We start from the raw sequence: 21,778 nt of genomic DNA on the forward strand, positions 1-21,778 counted from the left end.
TGTGAACAATATGGTCCCAACATTGATCCTTGCAGAACACCACTTCCCATCTTCTGCCACTTTGACTACCCTTGTTTTCCATTTTGAAACAAGTTGCACTCTAGTCTGTCATTTATTCCATGACCTTTTCATTAGTCTATTCTCAGGCATCTTAGTTTTCCCAAGTGTCTCTGTTCCCTGGTTTAAATTATATCTTTTATTTTGTGGCTTTCCTTCTTCCTATCAAAATGTATCACTTTGCACTACATTACATTAAACTTCATCTGCCATATGTCTACTTAAGTCCTCTTCAAGTCTATCATTATCCTCCTCACAGTTCACAATACTTACATTTGTCATCTTCAAATTTTGAAAACTGCACACCAAATACAGACCATTAATATAGATCAAGAAAAGCAGTGGTTCTAATACCAACCCTGAAGTAAAGTTAAAGTTTATTTATTAGTCACAAGTAAGGCTTACTTTAACACTGCAATTAAGTTACTGTGAAATTTCCCTAGTCACCACATTCCGGCGCCTGTTCAGGTCCATGCACCTAACCAGCATGTCTTTCAGTCTGTGGGAGGAAACCCACGCAGACACGGGGAGAACATGCAAACTCCAGTGACCCAAACCGGGAATTGAATCCGGGTCCTTGGTGCTGTGAGGCAGCAGTGCTAACCACTGTGCCACCATGTTGCCCACAGAACCTTACCAAACATCTTCAAGTCTGACTAAACACTCACCACGATTATTTCCCATCACTCAGCCAACTTTGTATACATGCCGACGTTATCCCTTTTAGTACATGGGTTTTAACTGACAAGCAAGTGGCACCTTATCAAACACTTTCCAGAAGCACATGTACACATCAACCGCAGTAGCCTTATCAATTCTCTCTGAAACATCACTGAAAATTTCAGTCAAATTAGTAAAATAAGATATGACCTGAACAAATCTCTGCTAGCTTTCCTTAATTGTCAAATAACTGCTAATTTTGTTCTAGGTTATTTCTAGAGTGCTTTCCCATCACTGACAAACTGACTGGCCTCTAATTGCTTGGTTTATCCTTGTATCTTTGAACAAGGGGTAATATTTGCAATTTTCCAGCCCTCAGGCACCAACCCATGTATCTCAGCATTGAAAGAATATTGCCAATGCCTCTGCAATTTCCATCCTTACTTCCTCTAATGCCAGTGAGTTATCAACTTTAAGTACAGCTAGCCTAATATTGCTTTCACAATTCTTAGCTAATCCATTGTCATCTCTTTCACTACAACCTTGGCAGCATCTTCTTCTTGGTTATTACATTTAGGTAGCCTACTCTGAAAATTTAACTAATGTTACTATAGGAATGCAGTCCTTTACTGTCACTGAAAACACTTTGAAAATGTTAGCGGGATTGAATCACATATCACTTCTGAAAGAAAAAAATACATTCAGTATCCAGAACATATCTGCCACATGCAGATCTTCTCATCAAATGCTAATATGGTTGTATCTTTAAGATCAGCAGGTAGCAAACAATCTAAACACACGATGATCATGGAACTAGAAAATACTCAGCAGGTATGGCACCTTCTGTAGAGAAACTGGATTAACAGTCCAGGTCAATAACTTTGTCAAAATACAACCTATCAAAATATTTTCAATCTGAAACATAACTGCTCTCTGTTGCCAGGCCTGAGTATTTCCAGCATTTTTAAAAAAATGTCCATTTTGCTGTTGTAAAAGTGATTAGCTTAGTTATTTTTAGTCTTCATTGGTGGTACCTAGCATTGTCCTTGTTGGTTGTCCTTTTATTTTGCTCTTCACTGGTAGCATTTTTCTTTTTTAAGCAAGTAGGATTTAATGTTGCCAAGTCTAATTATTTGGAAACTCAATATATTTTGCAAGGCATAGCATGGGGCTTAATGGAAACACGAGGGGCATTCTACACGAACATAACAGCTTTTGAAATATGTCGCACACTTGTGGGCTTCATGACTGTACGACTCCCAGGTCAGAAGCTGAAGGGGTTTGAGCCTCACTCCAGATTGTCCCAGCAAGTGGAGTCTAAATTAGATTTTATGGACAGTGTGTTTAGAAAGAGTAATCATTCATTCAGTAGTTGAATCCATGGCTCAGAAGGGCAAGATAGGAGCTCTAACCCAGGCAGAACCAGTAAGTAGAGACTGCAAGTGCTGACTCTGAATACCAGGTGACATCCAGTGGGTCCATTTGCTCACCACAGAGCTCAGCCCACCCCATGAAGGGGCCAGGTGGGGCCTTTCTCATTAACTGTAGGATACAGCAGAAGATATTCTGAGGATTAAAAACCTTCAGCATTCTAACAGGGAACCACCTCAGCGAGACATCCCAAGGAAGTGACTCATGAATATGATATTAGAGTTGAGAAATTTAATGTATTTCTTTGAGCACTTGTATTGTTCTGTTGAGAAATGCATCAAGGCTGGTTAACTCAGATTGATAAACTTTGGTTTAACAAATTATTTCACCCTATGGAACTAATGCTGTAACAAATTCTCAACCTGTGTGCTTTTAAGGCTCCCACCCTCTCCCGTGTTATAAAAACTTCACAGAACCCCATGCAACAATTTAAATATATAAAATAGTTACATAATTAAGCATATACTTGTGCTTTAACATGACTTGAAGACCAACAGTATTAACTGCAATGCAGTATGGGGGAGGGTCCTGCATTGAGAGTTTGAAAACTGTAGACAAACGTCACACTCTATCACCTCTCCTGACGCTGAATCAGAGCGGGTGAGGGTTCCGACAACTGAAATCTCTGTTGACCTCGGGCGGGAATTTCCTATCTCACCTGAGCGAGGCCGTAAAATCCCAAAGTGTTTTTGACTCCAGGCAATAAATGTGAAGGTGGTCCTAAAAAAACCTTCCTCTAATGTGCTCTGTTGGGACATACAGGTGTTAAAAAATTAAATGGGAAAGAGAAAATGCTGGAAAATCTCAGCAGGTCTGGCAGCATCTGTAAGGGGATGTATGGTTTTTATTTGGTTTTGGTAAGGCTTATATTACAAAATTAAGTGTCCTCTTTACTGACTCATTTTGTGCATACCACTGCTTAGGGCCCAATTAACCTATGGTAACAGGCAAATTAAAACAAAGCAAATTAGGAAACAAGTCTTGGGATAATGCATTCATGTTGGGATTCACAATTGAAAAGGACTACTACAATGCTTGTGATATTACAAGTTACATTTTTTAAACAAAATGACCTAGATTCAAAATTGGCTCAGTTGTAGGAGACGGAGTGATGACGGAAGGCTGCTTGAGTGACTGGAAGCCAGTGTCCAGTGGCATACCACAGGGACCTGTGTTGGGCTCCTATTATTTGTCATTTATATAAATGACATTGAAGACTATGTGGGGGGGTAGGATTAGTAAGTTTGCGGATGACAAAGCTTGGACAGGTGGTTAACAGTGAGACGAGTGTCTTGGGCTACAAAAAGATATAGACAGAACGGTCAAATGGAATTTAACCCTGAAACGTGAGTGTGATACACTTTGGAAGGAGTAATTTGACAAGAAAGTACTCAGTGAATGGTAGGACACTAGGAAGTTCTGTGGAACAATAGACACAGATCTGTGTCTACAGATCTGTGAAAGTGGAAAGGCACGTTAGAAGGGTGGTGAAAAAGGCAAATGGGACACTTGCCTTTTTCAATCAAAGCGTAGATTACAAAAACAGGGAAGTCATGTTGGAGTTGTACAGAACTTTCATGGGGCTACGGCTAGCGTACTGTGTGCAGTTTTGGTCACCACATTATTGGCAGTATATGATTGCGCTGGAGGGGGTCCAACGGAGATTCACCAGAGTGCTGCCTGAGATGGAACATTTAAGTTATGAAGGGAGGTTGCATAGGCTTGGGTTGTTTTTATTAGAGCAGAGTAGACTGAGGGGCAACTTGATCGAAGTGTACTAGATAATGAGACATGGACAGAGTGGATAAGGAGCAGCTGCTCCCCTTAGTTGAAGAGTCAGTCACGAAGGGACATAGGTTCAATATAAGGGCCAGGAGGTTGTGACAGCCTGGAATGCGCTGCCTAGAAGGGTGGTAGAGGCAGGTTACTTCCATCCTTTAAAATTATAAATCCTTTATCTGGATGAGAATTTGGCACATCATAACATTCAGGACCAAAGGCCAAATGCTAGCATATGGGATCAGGTGGGAGTTCAGGTGTTTCTAATGTGTCGGTGTGGACCCGATGGGCTGAAAGGCCTCTTCTGCACTGTACGATTCTAACATATACAGTCAAGACCTCAATACACAAATGATTTAAAAGCAATCGTACATTAATGTCACCTCCTTTAATTGATAATTGGAAATGTAGATGCAGTTTTCTTTATCCACTATTGCCAAGTTCAAGACACTAGATGACCTAAACTAGACTCTAAACCCCAGCATTTCCATCTTGCTCCAGAGCGAGTATAAAGAAGGAGCTTTTCTTTGGTCACTACTGCAATCACTGTTTATAATTCACTGACTGCTTTTCTTCTCTGGACAACTTGAAGAAATCCAATATCTTTTTGATCCTGCCCCACAATGTCAGAATCACAATAATGCCACCCCACCGGATTTGACCTCACCTGCAATCGCTGCACTAATTGGACAGGCGATGCAAAGCCAAATAAATCAACAAACTAGATTGGTCATATCTAACCCAGAACTGAGTTAGACAGGTTATTCGTCAGAAGGGCAGTGAATTGAGTCAACAGATGAAACGAGAACTTCTGTTGGTTATTTTTCAGTGAATCCCTTGAAACATTCTCACAACCCCATTCCCCATTTGAGAATCCCTGATGTAACACATTAATACTACAATGCAACATCAGGCCACACAGAATAATTTCAAAGTTTATTTTTCTCTAAACAGGTTAGCCTGCACTCTAATTGATAACAGTGTAAGCAAGCCAATTTTCTGCCTGTTCCAATTTTTGTCTAGCTTTCAAAGTATGTGTATGATTACAAGGAATGCTTCAAGGGTAAACCAACTAATTTACAAAGGAAATCACAACTACATATTAATCCAGTCTACAATATTGCAAAATTTTAAACACAAAGTAGGAATCAGGTAATCATTTTCACATTTCCTCTTAGTGACTATTACCTTAGGTTTTAAATACAGCAATACTTTTCATGCAACACTTGTGCTCTAAGGGAGAAGGCACAGTATTTCCTACAATGAGCCACCTTACCAAGAGGGTAAGCATTTTTTTCTTCTAAAACAAAACTGATAAATAGGTCAAATTTAGTGTACTGGACCTCTTCACGGAAACTACCTTCAAGAATCTTTTCTTTAAAAACTTGCATGGACTGCATGCAAGCCTCTTGAAACACACCAAACTCTTTTTAAAGTGGCTCAGATGGTTCATGGCTACTTGTCTATTTTTTAAAATGTCCTTCCTAAAAGTATGAAACATATCAAGGTTGTTTTCACATTTGATTAATTCATTAATACATACTTCTATCAATCCCCTTTTAGCAGAAAGTATGCACCAAAATTAGTCACAACTGATATATTTTAATCAGGAAAAATAACAGGAAAATAGGAAACAAATGTTTATAAACAGCATTTATCCCATAAGGTACTGTGCTATATTCCACACAGGAACAAACTAAAAATATAGCTAAAATAAATCAGAAGCCGCCATCAATTAATAGACGCATGTGATTTGATTATCTTAGCCAACTTAATTTATCCAAGTTATGACTAATAAAGTTGGTGAACTCCACAACACTGCTGGTGTTTGAGGTTCCATGTATTTAAATTATGGTAACGTTTCAAAGTTTAAGCAGCAGAGCATGTACGTTTTATTTTTTCCTCTGCAGAATTTTTGCACGTGAGCAGCTTGCTACCATTACATTTCTCCGTTAATTCATTACTGTATTCGTGATTTATATGGAAAGCAACTCACAGCATTTATTGATTTAACTGGTGCAATTGTTAAGTGTGGAACAATTCATAACTACAAATAAAGTACATAAGTAGCATAAACATTTAAAAAAATTAGAATGGCTAAGGTGGAAGTAAAACAAGCAAACAACATAGGCTGCAAGATTCAACCCAAATTGCCACAGATAAATTATACAATGCACTGCTGCTAAATCGGTTAAATTCTCCAGTGTATGTTAAATATTAATAAAAACAAACTCATTTTGGTGTTTTTCTGGATTTATTCATTAGCCACTTGAAGGCAATCAAGTTTGCATGCGTTCACATACAACATCACGCCCATACACTACTCTCTTCCACACACAACTCCATGACTAGGAGTTTATATTCATGAGTGAATACAGAGCCCAAGATTTCAAGTAATGAACCTGGCTCCACAGCACTGAGTCCAGACATTCATACAGTGGGTCCATTCACACAGTGCTTCATAGCAAGGCCTTGACTCGGTCTTCTGACTTGTCGATGTCCCTTTCTTGGTTTTATGAAGCTTGAAGTATCTTAACTGCTTCGATCTTCTAATTATTCTAGATAACTGAATTTGATCTTGGTTTAGTTACTTCGTAGACATTGACCTTTCTTTGACTTTTAGCCCCTTTCCTTAAACAACCTAAATTGCATTCACTGTGAAATTTTATAACATTTTACCACTCTCACGCGCACTCGCACCCACTCGCCAGCTTGACTTCATTTGGGCTTTTCTCGGACACCAAACGCAATCTGCAAAACAGCTCTCCGATTTAATGCAGCAGTGGATCCCACATGAGCCAAGCATGATCGATCAAACCTTCCTTTAGTGCTGCATTATTTCACTTGCTCCAGGAATTATGCCTTTCTAGAATTGGAAGCCTTCTGCTGGAACATTGGTGGATGAATTGAACCCAAATGTCCCACCCTGAATTGCTTCTGGAACCAGGGCAGGATCTTCATCAATCTTAAAAGAAAAAAAGGGGAAAAGAAAAAAATCAACCAAACCTATCAGTAAAAACCTCTTGCATTATTTCAATAATTAGTGGAAGACAATGGAACTACAAAAATGCAAAGGATTTAAACTGCAAAACAGAAATCACTAAGGGAATCAAGAGTTATAGGGATAAGGCAGGAAAATGGAGTTGAGGATTATATCAGATCATGATCTCATTGAATGGTGGAGCAGATGCGATGGGCCGAATGACCTACTTCTGCTGCAACGTCTTATGGTCTATTTTGAACGATTGCATCGAGAACTCGCTGGAGAACATGGGAGCCACATGACCTCACCAGAGTTAACCACGACAAATTTAATGACAGGTAAAGGAAAGATGGTGAAAGGGCTTAAAACAAATACATTTCCAGACATCATCTATTGCTGGGACACGTGAAAAGATTTGAGGTATTGACATTCAAGAAACAGTTTAATATTTAAAGAGTGACAAAGACAATTCAGGCAACCACAGACCCATTAAGTCTTATTTCAGTTCCATATAAAAACAATAGGCTTGATTAGGTGGAACAAAACTTGATTATAGAATCTAGTACAAAGAGAAGCCATGTGCCTGCTCTTTGGAAATACTATTCAATTCGTTTTATTCCCTTCTTAGCCTTTAACTCTATAGTTATTTCCCCAATTCCCTTTTGAAAGTTAATTTGCTTTCACAATTTCAGATAATGCGTTCCACATCACAACAATTCATTGCATAAAAAGAAAATTCCCTAATGTTGCCCATCACTGTAAATTTGTGTCCACAAGTTATTGCCCTTCTGCCAGTGGAAACTCTCTCATGGTGGGATGGTGGCAGAATGGTTAGCACCTCAGAGCGCCAGGGACCTGGGTTCGATTCCGGCCTTGGGTGACTGTATGGGAGTTTGCACATTTTCCCCGTGTCTGTGTGGGTTTCTCCAGATTCCACTTTAATCTCACAATCCAAAATTGTGTAGGTTAGGTGGAATAGCCATTGTAAATGCAGAGTTGTGGAGATTGGCCCTGTGTATAACGCTCTTTCAAGAGTTGGCGCAGAAACGATGGGGCAAATGGCCTCCTTCTGTAGGGATTCTATGGTTCTTATTCTATTAAAACTTTTGGATTATTTTGAACACCTCCATCAAACCTCTTGATTTTCTAGGGAGAACAACCTCAGCTTCCCCAGTCTCTCCATATAACTGAAGCCCCTCATCTTTAGTGTCATTCAACTAAATCTCTACTGCAATCTTTCCAAAAGCTTTGACTTTTTTCCTAAAATATGAAGTCTATAATTGTTCACAATAGTCCAGCCAAGGCCTAGCTAATGTTTATAAAGGTTCAGCATAACTTTTTGAACTATATGCTTTTATTAATAAAGCCAATGATCCCATGTGCTTTTTTAATAGACTTCTCATTTATGTGCGACTGCCCACATCTCTGCTCTGCACCCTGTTTAAAATTGTGCCATTTAGTTTATGTTGCCTGTCCTCTTTCTTCCCACCAAATACATCACTTCACACTTCTTTATATCAAATGAATTTACCATGCACCTGCCCATTTCATCAGAGCATGGGAATGACGGGGTTAGCTGCACAGAGGTGATCTTGAGCTTTGTTAGTGCTGGGAGGGATATTTCCAGATTCCAGCTAATCTTGGAGGCAGAGTTCTGAAGTTTTTCAGCATGGGGAAGGGAATATTTTGGACTGGCGTTACTGTGGAAGTAGTATCTCGAATTTGGCACTTTTTGGATAAGGAAATTTGTGACGACAGAAGGGTGGAATATGGGATTTGACTCTCACTTGGATTGCTAGCAACAATCAATGAGAAAAGAGGCGTACACACAATTACATTTTCTAACTAACAGTAAAACAGATAATCAGGTGGTATTAATTTTACTGACTTTTTTTTTAAAAAGAAATTCAATTTAGGGCATATAGGCTCCACACAAAAAAAACACAATGCTAACAAAAAAATGACTGCATCAAATTGGAGGCAACCTCTTAGGCCCTGATAATGGAATTGGTTAGGAGACAGGGGACAAAGGATACTCAGATTTGGTAAGATGTTACTGATGGCACCCTCAGGGACCTGTAACAGGACCAAAGCTTTAGATTCATCACTAAAGCCATTTGCTCGATTTGAATGGAGCATTAACAGACTGCCACAGCAAACTGTTAACATGAAATCTTCAGTAAGATCTTGAGCAAGGAAGCCTGTGGACAAGCTAGTGTAAAATTTGATGCTTTTTAAAAATTCTGAAGATGTGGGGACCACTCTCTTGGCTAGCATTTATTGCCCATCCTAAATTGCCCTTTAGAAGCTGGTGGTGAGCCACCTTCTTGAAGCACTGCAGTCTGTGACACTACTACACCAAAAATGCTCCTTAAACTTACATCATCTGTTGAGAAATACTGGTCAATGATCTCATATGCCAATTTATAGATGTCCTCGTTTTCATGGTGTTGCAACTGTTCAATCTTTTCCAAACCTGAAGAGAATTGAGAGTAATAACTTTTTCTTTAAAATTCCAACACCCTGTAATTCTGAATCAATTTCATAGGGACATGAAACATTTTACAGGGTCAATTCGACATTCCCTGTGAAGAGCAGCACTTAAGACTTTTAAGTTAGGAAATCACAGGCAATCACGAGCTGCACACAAATTTTCAAAGGTTTTCTGCTAATGCTGCCTCCTGTGAGGCAGTATTAAATGGGGTACTACAGGATAATAATAGTTGCGAGCCATCATTCATTGCCAGAACTCTCACTACAGTTCCCAAAAGCATTTCACTAGCTGGAAAGCATACACACATTAGTAAGCCAATGATGTCTGCACTGACTTGACCCACATTCATCAGATGGATGATGGACATATACCCAAAAACTTATGGTGAATGACCAGTGGATAATAATGACCTGCTGGATGTCTATACCTCTGCTGCAAAGACACCTGGAAGTAAGGTATGAAGATGATACAAGGCAACTGGGAGTCAGTTGCCAATGGCCACGATCTCTGGAGGCTGACTGCTTGGAGAGAGATTGGAAGAGGCAAAGAAAAATGGTTGGCTCAGCTGACCAAGAAGTGGGCCCAGAGAAAGAAGCCAATGAATCTCTCACCTGCTTAGCCAAATATCTTCACTTGCAGCAAATGCAGGAGACACTACCATGCCATGGTGGGGCTTCTGGTCAGACCAGGTGATATTTAACAGTTGATCATCAAGGTGCAAACCTTAGGTTGCAGCCCACTCCAGAGACACAAGCACAAATTCTCAATTAACATTCCAGTGTTAAACTTGACTTTTGGATAAAACTTTAAACTGAGGCCCTGTCTGCCCTCTCAAGTGGGCATAAAAAAAATCAATGGCACTTTCTGAAGGGGAGAACGTGGTGGCCTAACTTTTAACCTCAAACAATACTAACTAATCTATTACCTCATTGCTGTTTGTGAAAGCTAGCTTGGTAATTTACTGCCACTTTTCTTACATGGCAAGCACTCCCTTCATAAATTTTACTGAAATATACTTGGATATTTTCTGAGGTTGTGAAAGACACTATACATGTTTTATTTTGGCAGATCTCTAGAACCCATGATTCATTACTTCATGTATCATGGAATTCATTGTTTTACTATAATCAACCAATACTTTTGTTCACATCTGTTACTTCATACATCTCTGATCGGAAACAAATATCAAACATCAAATTCCCAGCACTTATTCCAATAGGACCTTGAACCAAAACAAAAAAGCACAACTTTTAAGTTGACTGGGGTTCACATTGCACTTCGTCCTTGAACGGCACATTGTTATCCACTGCTTGTATAGTTTCCAAGGTGATGGTAATTAAATGGAAACTCTCCTTCAAAAGTTTGGTCCCGACTCCAAATTGTCCTCTCCCTGCATCCATTCCATCTCAGACTTTACACCAACAGTATTAGCTAGGGTTCACTTTGACAAGCAGACAAGAAGTTTTAATTTAAATGTCACAGCGCAAGAACTGCAGGGCAACAGCTAATGGATAGCAATACGTGGCATGGTGCAGATGCCAAGTTCATTAAGTTCAGCAAAACCGTGGCAAGGCACCATGCTGGAGGTAACTCTCAAAATAGGACATGGGTAGTTATCTTTGCTTTGACTTCCCCCACACCCAACCTCCTTTTAATTCATTCATGTGATCGGCACTGGCTAGTGCCCTTTCCTAACTGCATTTGAGAAGGTGACAGTCAGTTAGTTGCCTTTTTGAACTATTGCAGTCCACGTGGTGCAGGTACACCTACACTGAGGGAGTTCCACGCTTTTGACCTAGCAACATGAAGGAATGATGATACATTTCCAAATCAAGATGGTGAGTAGCTTGGAGGGGAACTTCCAGATGGTAGTGTGCCTATGTGCTGACTGCCCTTGTCCTTCTAGATGTTAAAGGTCATAGGTTTGGATGGTACGGCCTAAGAAGTCTTGGTGAGTTATTGCAGCTCATCTTGTAGATGGTACACACTGCTGTCGCTGTTGGAGGGAGTGAATGGGATGCCAATCAAGAGGGCTGTTTCGTTCTGAACGGTGTCTAGCTTCTTGAGTGTTGTTGGAGCTGCACTCATCTGGCTATGTGGAGAGAATTCTATCACACTCCTGATGTGCTTTGTAAATGGTAGAGAGGCTTTGGGGAGGCAGGACATGGTCTTGCAGCCACAGTATTCATTCAGCTAGTCCAGTTCAGTTTCTGGTCAATGGAAGGTCATTGATGAAGCAGCAGAATATGAGTGGGCTTAAGACACTACCTTCAAGAGCTCCTGCAGTGACTCTTACTTCACCTCTTTTGTCCATGTTTGAACCAAGGAACTGGCCTCATTACAGGGATGAGCATTACAAATTTTGTATGCCCACATACATAGTGACAATTATTCCCAGGCTGGCTGATATCATTGTCCTTTAATCACCATTTAACCTTTTCATCATCTGATTAGTTCTAACCAAAGCTGGACACTTTCAAATCATTTGTATAAAGCCTAGCCACATAAGGATTGTCAAGAATAACTTATTGATTAGCAAGGATAAATCTTCCCATATTTTTTGGTCAGAAGACTGAATGCGGAGGTATCGAACAAATTACCAACATACATGCTTTAATAAGGCACATTGAATCAATGTGACCCCGCTGCGGGAACAGAATGTCTACTATGAAACTACCTATCCATCGTCAAATTAATATTGAGATACACAGAGATAGGGACACTTACAGGATTAAGATTTTAAACAGCACGATTCATTTTGGAGACAATTGGCCTCCGTTACCTTTGGAGGTATTCTTAATCAATCCAGGAAATTATCTACTCCCTATTACCAGTTTCCCTTCATACCCTAGCCACAGGACCTGTGTACTGTAAAAAGCTCTACATGGAAGAAAATATGGATAAAGTGTCAATCAGGACTGCAATCCAATTTCAAATATAGTCAAGGGTCAAAATCATAAGTACTTCCACAGAGGATTAAATTATTTCATTCTTACCACCACATTCTTCAATCAGACTAGCTATTGTTTCTGCCTCATCATCTGCCATCTTGAGGATGTTACTTAATCCGTCCAATACCACTTGCACTACCTGAGAGTCTTTCACTGTAAGCAGGTTACAGAACGGAGGAACTACTTTTTGTTGGATCAGGTATGCAACCTAATAAAAATAATTGTCAGTACCACATCATATTTCTGCCTTTTACAAAACAGTAAAACATTTGAATAAAATAATTTACACAAATTTCAAGTAAAATTTTGAACTAAAACTTTACTCCAACAAGAGTTTAAATTAACTTAACATAACCTCCTGACTATGTCAACAGTTTTACCTGAACGTGTGTAGTTTTACCCACCTGTTCTTTCCTGCCACTAATAGTAAGATTACTTATTGCCCAAGCAGCTTCTTTCTGAGTACCAAAATCACCCTAAGGAAGAAAATGGAAACAAGAAAGCCAGAATTGAATTGACACAGAGTAATGAAGCAGAACTGGTTTGCTATTCAGAATTTAGAGGGGCTTTTTTATATAATTGTTTGGACCCAGGAGTAGTGTTCTTTTCTGATTTAAACCTACAAATGACTACATTTATAATAACATTGCTCTCCTCAAGGCTTTGCATATCTGTTGCAATTTCTCACAAACTTTGAACAGCTTTTAAAATATGGAAATGATTCTAACATTCCCCTTGTATACTGAATTAAAAGATTTACATACATAATTCAATTTGAAATAAAACTTTATAGGGCACTTTACATTTTATACAATCTTACTGAGACAAACAAAAAAAAAAAAAATCACGTGTAGCCTCCCACCTTATCCAAGAGATGTATAATCATAGGAACAAGGTTTGCATCAATCACCGCTTGTACTTGCTGCTGGTTTCCAGCTGTGATGTTGGATAGGAACCATACTGCCTCCTGCATAATCAGAAAACAGATAGGTCAAAAAGTACAAGTGCATTATTTACAAATAATATTTGACTGTAGACTTATTTTTGGGCGACACCTGGACTTAAGTATTTTAATTATGTATATTAAATGATTCACTATTAAAAGCATCTTTGTACAGAATATGTGTGAGCTGCTGAAAGTGACTTCCACAGTGTACAATGCATATATTCAATCTCGGAAATATATTTTTAGATGCCAATTCTTGTTGGATCAGTTCACAAGGTCACAACAATGCCATCCTGTCAGAGAATTATGGCATACCCAAGATGGTAAATGGACAGTTTGAAGCTTTAATCATCAGCAAAATCACACTGTAAAGCCCTTCAGATGAAATGTGATTGCCTTCAACCACAAATATAGTATTTTTGAACTCTTGTAAGATGCAGGAATTTCAAGGTACATGGCTTCAACTAAATATTTCAGAATTTAAAATGGATTTACTTTCTATGTAAATGTTTTTTAAAATAATTGTATCTTACCATTAACAAATAACCACATTAAAACATACTCCAGCCCTAACAGACACAAAGCCAATAATCCCATTTCATAATTTCCAATAGAATTGCTGTAAATAGAACATAGAACATAGAAAGCCACAGCACAAACAGGCCCTTCGGCCCACAAGTTGCGCCGATCACATCCCCACCTCTAGGCCTATCTATAGCCCTCAATCCCATTAAATCCCATGTACTCATCCAGAAGTCTCTTAAAAGACCCCAACGAGTTTGCCTCCACCACCACCGACGTCAGCCGATTCCACTCACCCACCACCCTCTGAGTGAAAAACTTACCCCTGACATCTCCTCTGTACCTACCCCCCAGCACCTTAAACCTGTGTCCTCTCGTAGAATGTTATCATTCTTGATCAGTAGGAACTATAAACTGTGTAGCATTCATAGGAGAGGGAGTTACCTTATTAATTTTCTCTTTAGGATGAGTCAGCAATCCTGGGAAATGAGAAAGAGCTTCGCAGTTCAGGACTACTTGCGTTTGCTCATCTGTGCCAGTTACAATATTTCCCACGGCTCGCAAAGCTGCAGTCTGGTCAAATGTCAGCATTTTGTTAAATATATATAAATAATTTACTTGCTTTATGATTTTAAAAATGCACAAACTTAAACATACAAATTTCTCATCATTACCGAGCAGCTAAAAAAAGTTTATTTAATAAAAATAACACATTCATTGAAGCTATTAGTTTTTTAAAGATTAATTTCAACATATCCCTAATTTTTCAACATTTTTAAATTGCAGGTACTATTGAACATCAAAAATATATAGCTGATTTCATCCTCCAAGAAATGTACCAGTATCAACACTGATTCAGATTAACAGTTGTGTGTCTTGACTTTTCAGACTGATGCCAATTCAGCCCAGGCATAGAGTTTGTTTAGCTTCTAATTAGCAAAATGCACTAAGTAGCGATTTACAAATATGAGGTTTAACAAAATCACATTGCAGGACTGTCTCTTTGATTTACCCCATTTTACCCTAATGGAGTTAGGTGACTTCTTCTGAATTCCGCTGACAACAAGCCCATGTTGCTTGGATGGTAAAGATTGGGGAGTGCAGGTTGTTTCACTGGGAAGAATGTACATGGTGTTCATGCCCGTATACAATGGCAAACGCATCTGTGCAGACGGTGGAGATAGTGTGTCAGTCTCCAAAGTCCAAGAAAGGTGTTAGGAATGTCAGAAAGTATAGCTAATTAGCACTTTGACCTGCATACAAATCCTATGATTCACACTGCCATGGAGGCGAGCTTTGAATGAGGGGGAGTCCATTGGAAGCGTTTGTCAACCTGCAGGATATTTTCTTAAACTATCGAAACTGTCATAACTATAGAGGGAAAATTAAAGTCGCATTAAGGTATTAGAGAGGAAGCGTTTCTGTAGTTTAGAGTACAAGTTACCTGTGATTTAGTGTTTGGTTAATATTGTTTTTAGCTTGCTTGTTACAGCAAAAGTGTTAAACATGAAATCTTATTGTGCAATTCCAATAATTTGGCTACTGGGAATTCAAATTTCTTCTCAAAAGTTATCACTCTCTACGGGAACCATAACAACCACATCGTTCTTACTGAGGTGAAGTCACACAAGTTTCACCAAAAACTCATTAGCATAAGCCCAAACATAAAATCTTTCATAAATCAATGCAATCAAACAGTGCAATCGATTCATGGCTGTAATGTGGCATTTTTCGCTGAAGTTGAGTGAGATTGCCACAAATGAGTCATTCAACTGACTGATTTAATGCTCTCAGACTTGTTTTTCCATTGGTTTCAGCTGACTGCTTTGATTTGATCCGGTACATAAGACCTGTGACCAGTTGATAAATAACAGCGTCACAAAAACCTGAAAGAAAATTTCTTTACAAATAAGATTTGATTTACAGCCAAATGTTCAGAGAGAAACAATTTTAGCTTGGCTGACTGAATCCATACCTGAACTTTGACCTCCTGATGGCTGAGAAGGGGCACCAAATGAGGAACAATCCCTGAATCTATAACCATCTGAATCTGTTCATTTCCAGCATCTGTTAGGTAGGACAGGGCCCAAACAGTGTCGACTAAAATCTGAAGTTCACAACAACAAACATTTAGTACGAGTAATATGGAAGTCACAATTAACCCCTTGTTCATTCTGCAGGGCATGGAAAACCAACTGAATGACATGAGGCTAGTAAATTACTCAACAGCACAAGTAGTGCTTTATTCCCTATACAGCAGATAGCGAATGCATTGCCAATTCAATAAAAGGACAAAGTAAAATATGCTATCTACAGTGGGGAGGGGGATATCCTGAGGTGGGGGAGAAAGAGAGAAAGGAAAATGTTCTGGTGGGGAGGGCAAATGTTCCAAGAAAGGGGAGGGAGGGAGGATGTTCTGTTCCGAGAGGAATCCACGTTACTTGTAACCATTTCCTCTTAATCCACATTATTTTGTAAATCTTACGTTTAATGAAATATTAAGTTTTGGCTACTGCAGATGCTCAACTAACTGACCTATTACCTGGACTAGCTCCGACTCCCTTTTAATTCCATTTTCTTTACAGTAGCTTCTTGTACACGGATTTACTGTGAGAAATCTCACAAGTGGCACACAGTTGTATACAAATTTAAGTGCTTGATGATCATAAAAATTCTTCAAGTGTTTGGTGAGCATGTACAGTATACAAATAGACACATACTAAATACAGCTAGTTAATATGCTTATCTGAGAGACTGCAGAACAGACTACTGCCAACATTTAATCATATTTCTGTGCATATATTTTACTATTTAAAAAGGCATGAAGCTTTCACAAATTGTAATTCACATGCAAAATTACTTAAAAACGAAGTATGGGGTCTGAATTTAACTATCACCCAATAAAGATCACCCAATCCTTCTGGATTGTGTCCAATTGACACTGGCTTCCAACAAGGACAAGCCAAATCGAGAATCATTGTTGATCAGTTACAATTTATCTTTTCATCTGTAAAATGATGATACATATCTATTAAACGTGCTAACCCAATGGCGCTAAGAAACAGCATTACTTAAACAGTGCAAAGCTCTAAAATTTTGACCTCCCAAGTAACAACTTGGATTTTGTATTGTGCAATTACTGTAGGGAAAGGTGCTTTAGAGCAAAAGAAACTGAAAGATTTAGAGAGGGGACTGAAGACACACAAAAGCATATCAGGAGACTATGAAGATGGGGGCAAAAGCAAAAATGTGGAAGGTTTTAAGGAGAAAATGCTAATGTGGTCTAAGGACAGATGAAGACTGCCACAAAAGGTGGATGAATGTGGGGCCACAAAGGAAATGCACTTTTGAGCTGGAATTTTCCAGCCATTTACGCCAGTGGGATTCTCTGGTCCCACTGCAATGAACGGAGATTTGGCTGAGCACCAAATTCTATATGCTCGCTCATAGCAGCAGCAGCGGGTTGTGAACGGCTGGAAAATTCTGGCCTTCGTCTTTCAAAAAAAGTTAACTGGTAGAAATTATGCCACACCAGTACGGTGAGTTTCTGCATGTGCTGAATTCATGTTACTTACATTAACATCTGTGTGGTGGATGAGCACGCATAAGGCTGGGAGAATCTAGGAAAAAAGTTATTCAGATTAGTATCAATTTGGCTTTCAAATGATTCAACTAAAACTTACTTTACATTGTGAAACAAATTGATAAATCTCAAACTAATTACCTCCTGAATTGTTTCCATCGGCGGGGGAGGGTCTTTATGACGGCAGAGATTAACCATCACCCATGTGACGTTTCGAAGAAAGGTAATAGGAATTGATGGACTAATGAAAGAAAGTAGGGGCTTCACAACTCCCAGACTAATTACATAATCTCTGCATTGAGGGCCATCCCCTATTTGTAACAATGGAGGGGAAAAGTGATCATTTTAGTTTAATCAGACAAAGCACATTATACAAAATATCAATTCACATGAAAAAGTGATACCCTATGCCATAAAAGCTAACAGATTGCACTTTTCACACCTGAAGGACATATGAAAATACATTTTGATGAATAGTCAGTTGTTTTGGTTAGCAAATACAACAGTCAATTTACACAGAGTAAATTCTCAAACAATGAAATAAATAACCAGTTGCTTTGTTTGAGGAAGAATGTTGGCTAGGTTAACTGGAGAACACTCAGCTTTTTCTCAAAACAGAGCAGTGGTCTCTTACAAATACCCTAACTGGTAGAGACCATCTTAGTCTAAAAACGATTAGCAACAGTTGCTAACCAGCTTAAAATACTAACCTAATAGTATAAAATATTTTTTGATTCAACGTCTCACATACAATAAATTATATAGAGTACTTTAAGAGATATACATTGCCTTTTAAATTCAAATTTAATCCAACTCTTTCAACTGATTAAACATTTTACATCCAATATCTGCAAAATTATGTCTCGAGGTGAAGTTAATAGTTTAGCAAACTAAAGCACTAATTATAAAGACGACATGCAAATAACTTCCTGCTTTGCAATCATTTCTAAAAAACAGGCCCTTTGATTTCCATTATGATACTATATTAAATATTCATGATGTCAAAATAAGTTGCAGCATCTGTTTTGGTCTATAGTATTTGCCGAGTTTGATCTGAACACTTACTGCACATTGTAACACCTTCACTAGCCAAATAAAATGAAAATAGTAAACTGAATCTACAAGAATATTAAATCACTAAAACCCCACATATCGTTCAGAACACTCTGGATGTGTTTCAAGTGAATAAAGCATCTTTAAAGTTGAAATGCCTATAAAATAGTCAACAAATTAAATTTGCAATCTCCTAGAACATAAAACTAATAAAGACACCTGACAGAAATGGATCCCAACTAAGTAAGAGAGATTAGATGCTGTGGAAGAAAGTTTTTAAAGTAGAGATCCATGGAGAGATGGTCCAAGGAGAGCTTCATAAAGCAGGACTAATACGGGCTAAAAGTTCTAAAGATGGGACAGTGGTGAGGCAGGAGGTAAGTAGTAAGCCAGAATCAGATGAATTGAGTTGTCAAGAATTTTTCACAAGGCAATAGCGCCTGACTAAATTAAGGTGAGCAAAGGTTGTGATTGGGCTTGTAGATAAGGGTGCAAAATTTAAGTTTAAATACATTGGAAATGGGCGGGGAAGGGGATATTGGATGAATGAGAAAGAGCAGAGGACATAAATCACACTTTTGGACAAAGTATAATTCATGGGGGGAAGGAGGACAAAGGGCCAACAAGGTTTGCATTGGGAGGAGATAGACTATCGCTAGACTATTAATCCAGAAACTTTCTAAGTTTTCTTAACTTTTAAGTTTCATTGGTTAAATATTCTGGGGACCCAGGTTCAAATCCCACCAAAGCAGATGGTGGAATTTGAATTCAATAAAAAAAAATCTGGAATTAATAGTCTACTGATGACCATGAAATCATTGTCAATTGTCGAAAAAATCCATCTGGTTCACTAATGTTGTTTAGGGAAGGAAATCTGCCATCCTTACCTGGTTTGGCCTATATTTGACTCCAGAGTTACAGCAATGTGGTTGACTCTCAACTGCCCTCTAAGGGCAACTAGGGATGAGCAATAAATGCTGGCCAGCCAGCGACACCAATGTCCCATGAACAAATAAAGAACATTCAGAACTAGAAAGTGCAATGGCTGTAACAAGGGGTTTTAGTGATTTGAGTGGGGAGTTGGAGCAGCAATACTGCAAGCAATTTTGTAATGGATAGATTATATGGTTTAAAACTTATCAAACGGTACGCCAGGAATGTAAACAATTTGGATCAGTTTGAGAAAAGACAGGAAAGGAAAATAGAATTAGTAATAAGAATGGTGCTTGTGACAGGGGCCAAAGGTGATAGCTTCAGACTGTCCAATAGTGAGCTATAACTGATGAAGGATTTGATGTCAAACAACATGCATACAGTTGAACATTCAAGGGAACTGCCAGAGAGGTAAAGTTGGTATTGTTGGCTGTGAGAACCGGCCTAAATTCGAGTTTCAATCTCAAACAACTCTTATGATTTAGCTCCTTAAAGACACCCAGATTCAAGATCTCCCATATAATACAAAGGGTTAGATTTTTAATGTGCTATCCAACCGTAAAGTTGCTGTTCCCAATTTTCACGTGCAGTTGATCCATAACGTCAATTTTACACTTGTCATAAATTGAAATCTACCCCAATAACTGCAAAAGAAAAATCCAAAACTTTTAATCATAATGACAGAACATACCTATGATGTTGCCTAAAGCCCAAACTGCCTGTTCACACACATTCTGATGTGGAGAGTGCAGCAGTCTTAAAAATAGGGGAACAGCATCTAAGAGGAAGAACAATGAAAAATTTATACTGCAGTAAAAGGGAAGACAACTTGATTCTATCAGGCACATTGAGGTTTCCTTTTAGTTTGTTTCAAATTTTATAACTTTTGAGATTTTAGAATCAGCAGCAATAAAGAAAACGTCCAATTAGAAGCAAAGATGGGATTTACAAAATTAACTTTTAAACTACAAATTAGTCACATTTAAAATTTTATTCAAAACATACCAACAAATCTGCTGCTGACCTAAAGGATTCCATTAGTAAAATGCCACAACTTTGATGAAACTGAAATTCAAATTAGTTTTCAAATTGAACTGTAAGCTTTAGAGAATTATTAATTTAAATGCTTTGCAATTATACTTAAAGGGCTTACTCCTGTAATTGAGTAAACGATCTCGGTATCTAAAAACAAAGCAGCACTCACTTGATTTAACCACAGCCTGTGTTTGCTCCGAAGTGCCAGAGGCGATGTTTGTTAAAGCCCATGCTGCTTCAAATTGTAATGAAGGACTATAAACAAAATACATCAAATTACAAAGTCTGTGGGCCATCCTGCATTGCACTGTGAAATGCAGTTTTCAGAACCATTTGAAGCCAAGAAAGTTTATTTTAAATCAAAATGCCACTGCTTGCCACTTACTTGTCATCTCGTTCTAGACAATGCACAAGAATTGGTAAAATGCCAGAGTTTATTAAGTCATCTATCGGTGGATTGCGATCACTGGACAACAACTTTCTGTTGAAAGGAATAGACAGCAAAAGATAACTTGAAAGCTGGGAAAGTTTTTAACTTCAACGATTTTTCATTATGCAGCTCCTTTAATGTAGTAAAACATCCCATACCACTTCACAGAAGCATTAAACAGAATGTAGCCAAATAGAGATATTAGGTAACCAAAAGCTTGGTAAAAGAGGTACGCTTAAAATGGCATTTTAAAATAGGAGAAAACGATAGAGGGATGAAAAGATTTAGAGGTAGAGGGATGGGAAGATTTAGGGAAGGAGTTCCAGAGATTGGAGCTGAGGCATGAGTGCAATTGATGGAGCAATGAAAATTCAGGGCACACAAAAGGCTAGGACAGGAAGGGAAGCATCAATATCTCAGAAGTTGCAAGTATGGAGGAAGTTAGAGATGGGAAGGATTTGAAAACAAATAAAGATTGTAAAATTGAGGCATTGTCAGACTTGAAGCAATAAAAAAAAATGTAGGAATGATGGGTGAACTGGATTTGCTGAGAGGTAGGATACGGTCAGCAGAATTTTAGATGAACTCAAGTTTATGGAAGACACCAGGTGGGAGACTATCCATTAGAGTGCTGGAATAGTTGAGTAACAAAGATAAGAACATCAGCAGCAGATGAGCTGAGGCAGGGATGAAGACAGGCAATATTACAGAAGTGGAAACAGGCCATCTTGGTGATGGAGTGTATATGATTGAGAACCAGAATAAAATAAATGTCATTTACAAGATGCACTGCAGCAACTCAGTAAGGTTCCTTCAACAGCATATCCCAATCCCATAACCTTTATGACACACCACCCCACCCCCCTCCACATCAAATACCTGATTTGGAAAGATATCACAATTTCTTCCATATCATTGGGT

At 38.6% G+C, this 21,778-nt stretch overlaps 1 protein-coding gene across 1 annotated transcript in view; it reads right to left on the bottom strand.

The window, feature by feature from the left end:
- Positions 1 to 4,841: 4,841 nt before the first annotated feature.
- kpna4 (karyopherin alpha 4 (importin alpha 3)) overlaps positions 4,842 to 21,778 on the bottom strand; it is a 31,004-nt gene continuing 14,067 nt past the window's right edge. The window contains exons 6-17 of the mRNA XM_078209030.1: positions 20,813 to 20,908; positions 20,597 to 20,682; positions 20,084 to 20,170; positions 17,548 to 17,717; positions 17,399 to 17,443; positions 15,799 to 15,930; positions 14,268 to 14,396; positions 13,218 to 13,322; positions 12,760 to 12,831; positions 12,401 to 12,563; positions 9,292 to 9,386; positions 4,842 to 6,892 (exon numbers count right to left, since the gene is read on the bottom strand). Of these exons, the coding sequence (XP_078065156.1) occupies positions 6,794 to 6,892; positions 9,292 to 9,386; positions 12,401 to 12,563; positions 12,760 to 12,831; positions 13,218 to 13,322; positions 14,268 to 14,396; positions 15,799 to 15,930; positions 17,399 to 17,443; positions 17,548 to 17,717; positions 20,084 to 20,170; positions 20,597 to 20,682; positions 20,813 to 20,908 (1,279 nt within the window). The 3' untranslated portion in view covers positions 4,842 to 6,793. The remainder of the gene's footprint in view (positions 6,893 to 9,291; positions 9,387 to 12,400; positions 12,564 to 12,759; positions 12,832 to 13,217; positions 13,323 to 14,267; positions 14,397 to 15,798; positions 15,931 to 17,398; positions 17,444 to 17,547; positions 17,718 to 20,083; positions 20,171 to 20,596; positions 20,683 to 20,812; positions 20,909 to 21,778) is intronic.

Source organism: Mustelus asterias, chromosome 3 (assembly GCF_964213995.1).
Source record: "Mustelus asterias chromosome 3, sMusAst1.hap1.1, whole genome shotgun sequence".
In the NCBI taxonomy this organism is placed as follows: Eukaryota; Metazoa; Chordata; class Chondrichthyes; order Carcharhiniformes; family Triakidae; genus Mustelus; species Mustelus asterias.